This window comes from Apus apus, chromosome 11 (genome assembly GCF_020740795.1).
Source record: "Apus apus isolate bApuApu2 chromosome 11, bApuApu2.pri.cur, whole genome shotgun sequence".
NCBI classification, from domain to species: domain Eukaryota; kingdom Metazoa; phylum Chordata; class Aves; order Apodiformes; family Apodidae; genus Apus; species Apus apus.
Genome location: NC_067292.1, coordinates 16,545,262 through 16,553,601, shown reverse-complemented (window position 1 = coordinate 16,553,601; position 8,340 = coordinate 16,545,262). Strand labels below are relative to the sequence as shown.

The 8,340-nt window shown below is 58.0% G+C and overlaps 1 protein-coding gene across 2 annotated transcripts; it reads right to left on the bottom strand.

Moving 5' to 3' along the window:
• Window positions 1-4,868: 4,868 nt before the first annotated feature.
• IRX5 (iroquois homeobox 5) lies at window positions 4,869-8,267 on the bottom strand. Of its 2 annotated transcripts, none has more exons than XM_051629482.1 (3): window positions 8,013-8,267; window positions 6,295-6,700; window positions 4,869-6,051 (listed from the first exon to the last, which is right to left on the bottom strand). In XM_051629482.1, the coding sequence occupies exons 1-3, from the start codon at window positions 8,259-8,261 to the stop codon at window positions 5,291-5,293; spliced, it is 1,416 nt and encodes a 471-aa protein (XP_051485442.1). In that variant the 5' UTR covers window positions 8,262-8,267; the 3' UTR covers window positions 4,869-5,290. The 2 variants fall into 2 exon arrangements, with proteins under 2 accessions (XP_051485442.1, XP_051485441.1); XM_051629481.1 differs by having other exon boundaries at window positions 4,869-6,048; window positions 8,013-8,261.
• Between the last annotated feature and the right edge of the window lie 73 nt (window positions 8,268-8,340).

Below are 8,340 nucleotides of genomic sequence, written 5' to 3'. Positions count from 1 at the left end.
GCTTCCGCGCCCGCGGAGGCACGGTGGAGGAATGCGGGGACAATGCGCCATCTGTCACCGCCGGGCCGCGCCGCGGCCGGGAGCGCCGCCGAGGGCTCTGATTTATGCTGAATGCGCCTTAGAAGATCTCGATGTAGACTTTGTCTTTCTCTGTCAGAGCCAAGTAAAAAGAAACAGCTGGCCTGAATTTTTAGCACCCATAATTAATTAAGAGCTTCATTCCTGGGATTTGATGATTCAATAAAGCAAGACCCTTATTCCCCTATGTGATTCCAGTGAATATGTACTCCACTCCAATCCTTTTGGGTCCCAAGATAGGGCAGATTAACACTCTTTTTCTGTGGGAGAGAGAGGAAAAAATGCCTCAAGATTGCATCTGAGGCGCACACAAAAGGTAAATTCAAAACTGCCACTTGTTCTCTGCAAAGGCTCCTTATTCTTCGCTATTGATGTATTTGTGCCAGGTTTTAAAGAAACCAGAGGGGGGATGAGGAATTAACATATTGCTCATTTGGAAAAACAGCCGGTTCTGGTTTTGGTAACACTTGTTCCCTTGCCAGCCACAGATGTCCTTACTAATAATCTAGGCAGGTCACAGAAAGACGGGAGCGGGGGGGGGGACGTAGGCTCCCCTGGCACTCCCGTGCCGCCCCCAAGCTGCCCCGGCACTGCTGCTGGGGCGGTGGCCGCGCAGCCGCGCGCACTGCACCGCCGCTGCGGAGTGCCCTTGGGTAGGGAACGACACCCGTCCGTCGGTGGGGCCGGGTTGTGGGACCGAGTTTTCCTTTTCCCGCCTCCCCTTCTCTTTTAAAATTCATATATGTGCTCCCTCCGGAGTTCGGCAGAAGAGGGGGGTTGAGTTGAAGTTCCTGTACTTTTTCCCCACTGCAACTCTGTGATATTTTTTAGTCGCGTCCTTCAAACTTGCTGACCGTGTGATTTGCCGTGTTCTCCTTGCGGAGAGGCTTTCAAGTAGTTCCTGGGCTCGACAAGAGAAGATGCTGTTCAGATCCTCTTACCGGGATGGGGGGTAGGGGGGAGCCAATAAGCCAATTAGACGCGACCGCGCCGTCCTGGCCGCCGCGGAGGCTCCGCGCCGCGCGGGAGCCCCGTAGGTTAATCGGAACAATTGGAAAAGCAACACTCGCGGGGAGAGCAGCGGGGGGGATGTAAACACGGTCCGGGGTGTTGAGGGTCTAAATTAGGATTTGTTTTGTTTTTAAGCGTGAAAGAGGAAGCAGCAGGGCTACGCCAGGCTACCCGCCTCTCTCGCTCTCTGTCTCCGCGGTTGAGAAGCGGGACTGGGGTTACAAGGGGGATCCTGCCGACCCCGCCGGAGTTCAGAGGCTGTGCCAGCTGTCAACCGCGCTCTCAGCTCTGTCCGTTTTCCTCCAGGAGGGGGGAAAATTTCCCGTGGATGGGACCGCTGTCCGGAGCCCTGGGTTCCCTGCCCCGCCCGGGATCCGGTCACAGCGCACCGAGGAGCCGATGGGCCCACCGGGACAGGAACGTCGAGCCCCGGGGCACTTGGAGGGGTTTCCCCGGGGAAGCCTTTTCCCTCTCTGAGGAGAAAGTGCCTGGCTCGGCTTTGCTCGGCCCGGCGTGGACAGGGCACCGCCCCGGCGGGAGCTGCGCTCCCTGCCCGGCGGGCTGCAGCTTTCCGCCAGGAGCAAGGGCCTCCTCGGGTCCCGGAGCCCCAATCCGCGGCTGGCGCGGCCTGCGGACTGAGCTATTCCTGCGGCCCCACGAGTGGGCACTGCCGGGACAGCTGGGCCGACACTCTGCTCGGCCGCGATGGAGGTCTTTGGGGGGATGTTGGACTGTCACCTGCGAGAGGGGGAGGCCCGTGCGCCCCACCCCGCTGTCACCTGCGCCGCTCAACCCGTCCCGTCGGGGCGGGCGGCGGAGTGGGTCGCGGCCCCCTCCCTCCCCCCATCGAAGGCTGCGGGGGGGAACGGAAAGGGGCGAGCTGCTCCCCGCGGGCGCGGAACGGCGTCCCGTGGAGGCTGGGCCGTTCCCACCTACGCCCGTGGGCAAGCACCTGCTCCCAGGCGCGCTGGTGGAAGTCCAGCCCGCAGGGTCCCGCCGCCAGCCCCGCTCTTCCCCCTCTCCAGATCCAAAACCACTCAGCCGCGGCGACGAAACCCTCCTGCCCCTAAACCTCCGCGGAAGTAGCGGCCCCGCGGGGCGGACCGCGGCCCTGCCGTGCGCCTCGGCAGGGGTCCGCTCCATACCCCTCCGGAGGCTGCTCCCGAGTAACCTACGAAAGCTTTAATTGGCAGCAGAGGTTATTTTTATTTTAAGATATCCTCAAAAAAAAAAAAAAATTAACAACAAATTAACATGCCGGAGGCAAAAAAGGCGGAAGCTGCCCCCTCCTCCCCTGCTCTTTTCTAAAAAAGAAACTGGGAAAATCGTGCTTATGTTAAAGTCAGGCTGTAAAGTACATCTCCCGTGACAGAGGAAAAGGGTGAAGAATAAAACTGTTGTATGAAATCGATGGGGCTACAATACTAGTTCTGGTTTAAAATAGGCGACAGGCTGCAACCTAAAGGAAACGGTTAATTCCCTTAGGAATTTATACATCAAACGAAAACTATATTGAGATCGCGGATAGAGCTATTCAGAATAGCCCCGATTATAAGGAATAGGACTTTATGAACGAGGGAAGCTTCTAAGCTGCTTTGCAAAATAGCTTTTTCAGAGATAGGCAGATCAGCTGGGAAAAGGTAGAGTGACAAGTAAAAAAAATCCATAGCTAGATGAATAATTACAACCTGTTTGGTTTTTTTTAAATACTCGTTTTACTGCGAGACCTGTTGTCTCCGGACCGCGGTCTGGAGGGATTTTGTCGGCCCCCCCATTGCAAAGAGCACTCAGGAGTTCCACCCGGGTTCGGCCAGAGGTGATACCGGCCGGCAATGAAGGTGCGGGAAGAGCCCAGGCTGGGGGTGGCCCGCAGCGATTTGCCTTCACACCCGCACCCCGGAGCTGCTCCTGCCCGGACCAGCTCTGCCCCTCACCACTGGAACTTACTCCTGTTTTCAACAAGGCGTGTGAGTCCAATAAAACTCACTGCTGCGCGCAAAATACACATTCCTGCAGGTCTCCCCGACTTGAAATAAATGATCCAACCGAGAAATTCGAGCGGTTTTTTAAAAATTAATTTATAATTTATAAAGTGACAAAATAACATACTATTATACCAGAAATATTTGATTACTTTACACATTCATATTGAAGCAATTTTGATTTTAAACCAGATTATCTACAAGGCTCATATAACCAAGTGAACACGGTCTGCATCTTTAAAACATAAAATACAAACTACTATTTAAAATCCCGTAAAATGTAAATATGCATGAATAAACCTGTTACAGCTAATAAATGGCTCTGATAAAGTCGAAGAGATTACAAAATAATTATCTGGCTCGTCAAGAAAAACACCCAAACAAAACGGAGGGGTGTCTCGGCACCAGATCCAGCCATCCCAGCGATATTCCCATCACGTTAACAGCGGTGATGCGCCCATGTACAACTGACACCCGCCAAATCCGATTCGAACAGGGCAAAACCCGTCCCCGGAGCTGGGTGCTGGCACAGTTCCTCGACGTTATTTGCTGGGAGGGGGCCCGGGGTGCTGGGATCACCGCATGAACGGGGACTGGCTTTCGAGAGGTGGTTGGAAGTTAGAGCTGGGGACCACCTCATCGGCTCAGGGACCTGCTCTGCCCCTGACCTGGGCTGTGGAACCACAGAAGCGCTCTGAGAGAGCTCAGGGCACTCTCTGAACGTTTCCTAGCGGGGATTCCCCGGTGGCCGCCGCAATCTGCCACCCGCTGCGGGCGCTGCGCGGAGCTGAGCGCAGCGGCCCCGCGGGGCTCCCGCAGCGTCGAGCGAGCGGCGGGCGCCAAACTCGGGCCGAGTGTGACACCTACCTGCCAGCGCCGGGAAGCACCGCGCCCGCGGCCGGCCCTGCGCGGGGCTGCGCGCCCGCGGCCGGCCGGTCAGACCGCGCCGTCCCGTGGGCCGAGGGCAGTGGTGCAAAGCACCGGGGAGGTGGGGAAGCGGGGAGAAGGGGCCGAGGTTTTCCCCGGCGTATCGGCTGCCTTTGCCTGTGCAAGCCCCGGCCCCACCGCAGCACCTCTGCCGCAGCGACGCGGGCTAAATCTGGCAGAAAATCGAACTCATTAGCAAAGTTCACCAGCTGATTGCTTTGCATAAAACACGACACTGATTGAAAGTAATTAGGTTAAAAGATGGGACTGCGCTTCGATTTGGTGTTTCTAACAAGTGCTTTTGTGCGTGGCCTGATTTAAGCTTTTCTTTACCTCCGGAAGCAGCGTCCCTCCCGCTCCCGGCCCCGTGCCGCGGCCGCGCAGCCGCCCGCCTCTCTCCGGCCCCGCGGGCGGCTCTGCCCGCCAGAGCCCGGCCTTTAGAAACCATCAGTCACTTTGAAAAAGCTTTCACGTACTACTGAGAGGTCCTGAACGGAGCCCTACGTCTCTTTCAAAACGTGCATTTTTATTTTATTCCCCGCAGCCACACACATATCTACCCGTTGCAAAGAGGGGGGGGGAAAAAAAAGAGTGGTTTTGATTCTGTTAAAAATCTCTTTTAATTAAATATTTGCATTTTACAAAGGCGGCTGCAGTTTTTTGTATCTAATAAGTATAACCTATTTCTTTTTTTTTTTTTCTTGCTTTATGGTTTAACTCACACCCAAGGAAAAAAAAAACAATAGGCATAAAAAATTAAATTAAACTTGTATATATATATTTTAAAACTATGAAACAATTCGGAAAAAGACACAGAAATGTATATATTTATATTACGAAAACAACATTAATGCCTGTACAGGTGTCTTGATTTCATAATTTACTTCAGAGATACTGTATTATCAATTTAAATACAAAAAGCTACATTAAATATACAGAATAAGATTTAATACAAATATTTCTTCTTTGTGTGTGTGAGAGAAAGCATGTCACTCCTTTGCTTTTTACTTGCTTAAGACATTTCTGGGCAGTTTCCACCCAGCCATTTCCAATAGACTCTATAAACTTTTGAAGGGGGTGCTGAGGAGGAAGGGGGAGCTGGTCTTTTTCTGCTTGTTTTTTCTTTTTGGTAGTGAAAAAATAACTGCCAAAGCAATTTATTATTTCTCTCAATAAATTAAAAAAACAAAAACCAACAACAAAAAAAACAAAACCAAACAAAAAAAAACCAAAAACAAACCCCAAATAACAAAACCACAGTCCCAGGAGAGGGTAAGGAGGAGAAGCTGATATTAAATGTTGGACATACCTTTCTTCAGTTCGTAAGGTGAGTCTTTGCAAAGGTCTACTTGGGACTGGCTCCTGATCATTTTAGTGTCTTTAGCCAGGCTCTCGGCTCTGCTGAGGACAGTCTGGTTTAATCCATTGAAGTGAGCGCCGGGGGCGGCGGCGGCGGGGCCGCCAGCGGGGTGCCCGTGCAGGGCCCCGAAGGAGCTGTAGTTCGTGTAACCGGGGTAGAAGGGCGCCGTGTAGTAGAGCGGCCGCGGCAGGACCGCCCCGTTGGGGAAGGGGCACTGCGCTGCCGGCGAGCGCGGCGGCGAGCGGGCCGGGCCGCTGCCACCCAGCACGGCGGGGCCGGGGGGAGCTGCCTCGCCGCCGGCTTCCTTCGCCTTGTCCGCCGAGGTGGCGATCTCGGCCAGCGACCAGAGCTTGGGCTTGGCGAGGGCCGCCTGCTGCGGCGAGTGGATGACGGAGGCGCCGGTGGCGGCGGGCAGCAGCGGGTGCAAGTCGGCGGCGTGCGGCGGCCCAGCGGCGGCGGAGGGCGGGCGGTACGGCGGGGGCTCCTCGCCGCCCACCGGCGGCAGCCCGCGGCCCGTCGGGCACGGCCCCAGCGGGGAAGAGCCGGGCGCCTTGGAGGGGGCAGGCGGCCCGTCGAGCCGCTCCTCCGCCGGCTCTTTGCAATCCGAGTCGCTGAGGCCGCCCTCGGCCTCCCGGGGGCCGGGGGACTCCTGGAGACGTTCGCAGCCCGGCGCTACCTTAGGATCCGCCGCTCCTGAGGGGGGCGAAAGGAGAAGGGTGGGGGGCAGCTCTCGGGCTCGGCCTGCGCCCCCAAACCCGCCCACCCACTCCGCCGCCCCCCGCTCCGGCCCCGCCGCCGCCCGGTTCGCAGCGTTGCAGTCCGGCTCCCCCACCCCTCTGGGCTGCCCGTTCGGGGGGTCAGGCCGCCCCGCAGCGCCGGGCCGGTGACAACCTCGAGGGCGCAGCCGCGGTGGCCTGGCCGAACCCGCTGCCCTACCTGTGTCCGGTGTCCCGGGGTCCCCCTTCTCCTCCAGTTTCTGGGGCTCGTCCTCGTCGTTTTTCTCAAGGTCGATGTTCTCTTCTTCCTCTTCGTCCTCGCTGCGGTTCCGCGGCGTCCAGGTCATTTTGTTCTCCTTTTTGAGCCGCCGCCGCGCGTTGGCGAACCAGGTGGACACCTGGGTGAGGGTCATTTTGGTGATGATGGCCAGCATGATCTTCTCGCCCTTGGTGGGGTAAGGGTTTTTCCGGTGCTCGTTGAGCCAGGCCTTGAGGGTGGCCGTGGCGTCCCGCGTCGCGTTCTTGCGGTACGCCGGGTCCCCGTAGGGGTAGGAGCCCAGCGGCGCCGCGTACGGGTGGTACCCCAGGGAACCGGCCATGCCCGGCGTGTGGTCGTAGGGCGAGCCCTGGGGAGAGAGGGGAGAGGGGCCCGGTGGGACGAGTTCAGGCGGCCGCGGGGCGGCAATGACAAGGCAAGGGCAGCGCAAGGGCCTGCCCGCGGCCCCTGCCCGCACCCCGCCGCCTCTGCCCCTCCGCCGGGCCCTGCCCGACTTCTTCCCCGGCTCATTCCCGGGAGAACAGGCGGAAGGGCCTGGGGGTTCGCCCGGGCCGGGACTGTCCGGTCTCAGGAGGCAACAGGCCGCCTGCAGCAACCCAGCGCCTCTCGCCTAAAGGCAGGAGACGAAAAGCAAATGGGCAGCGTGGCGAGGAGGCGGTCAACGGCGGGGGGACCCTACCCTACGCCCACGGGCTGCGATCGCGGCGGGCAACCTGCCGGGCCCAGGCGGCCGGGCCAGGCCGGGCCGCTCGTCTGCCACGCCAGGGGCGTGAGGAGGAAAAGAATAAAAGAGACAAGAGAAAAAGAGAAGAGGGGAAAAGAAAAGGAAAAAAAAAAAAAAAAAAAAAGGAAAGGAGAAAAGAAAAAAAGGAAAGGACAAGAAAAAGGGATTTAAAAAAAAAAAAAAATGAAAAAGGGCCAGAAAAAGGAAAGAAGAAACTGTGAAACTCTGCCTAAACGCAAAACCGAGAGGAAAAGCTGAGCAAAACTCTACGGGTTTAGGGGGCAACTGCGGGGCACTGGCAGCAGCCGCAGTTCTGCGCCGGGCAACGGGGATGCCCCGCGCCCCGGTCCGGCCCCGCGGAGCCCCGCAGGCGCGCACGGCGGGGCAGTGTCCTGCCTTCCCCGCGCAGCGCCCGCGGAACGGCTCGCGGCCATGGGATTAGAGCTCTGCAGTATTTAAGCAGCCTAATTATCGCCGTGCAGGGGAAAGTTGCCTGGGTTTATCTCTGGGATTTCTCCCATCGCCGGCCGCTGCTGAGTTCATTCCCTTTTCAATCACAATGGGCTAATTGTTGCGGAATTACCATTGCAGTTTCGTATTTTAAAAGAATTAAAATTTAAATTATTTTTTTTCCGAGGGGATGAAATCGGTCCCCGCTTGCCCCGGCACCGTCTCGCCCGGGCCGTGCCGGCAGCTCCCCCCGCACCCGGTCCTGCCCGCCGCTGCTGCCAGCAACAGTGTGCGGCAGCCCAGGGCGGCGATGCGGGAAAGTTGGGCGGTGAGGCGGGGGAGCTGCGCTCCCTTTTGTCACCGGTATTTCACAAATAAAATCGGAACAAAAAGCAGGCCCGGGATGTGGGGGGGGGGGGGTGGGGGGCGACGCTCGCGGGATGCCGCCGTGCCCGGCGTGGTGCCGGCTGCCCGGGGCTGCTCTTACCACGTAGGAAGTGAAGGCGGCGGCGGCAGCGGCGGCCGGGTCGGTGCCGTACTGGAGGTGGGAGTTGTAACCCGGGGAAGGGGCGGTAAAGGCGGTAGATCCGGCATAAGGGGAAAAAGCGGAGCCCGAAGAAGATCTCCCAAGTTCATCAGTCCTGGGTCCGGAGATCACGCTGGTGCTGTACGCCGGGCAGGAGTAGAGAGCCAAGGACGCTGACGGCTGGTACAAGTAACCCTGAGGATACGACATGGCCAGGAGCACACATATACCCGGGAGCCCAAGGCGCCGGGAGAGAGCCGCCGCGCTGCCGGGCTGGGGCCGCTGCGGC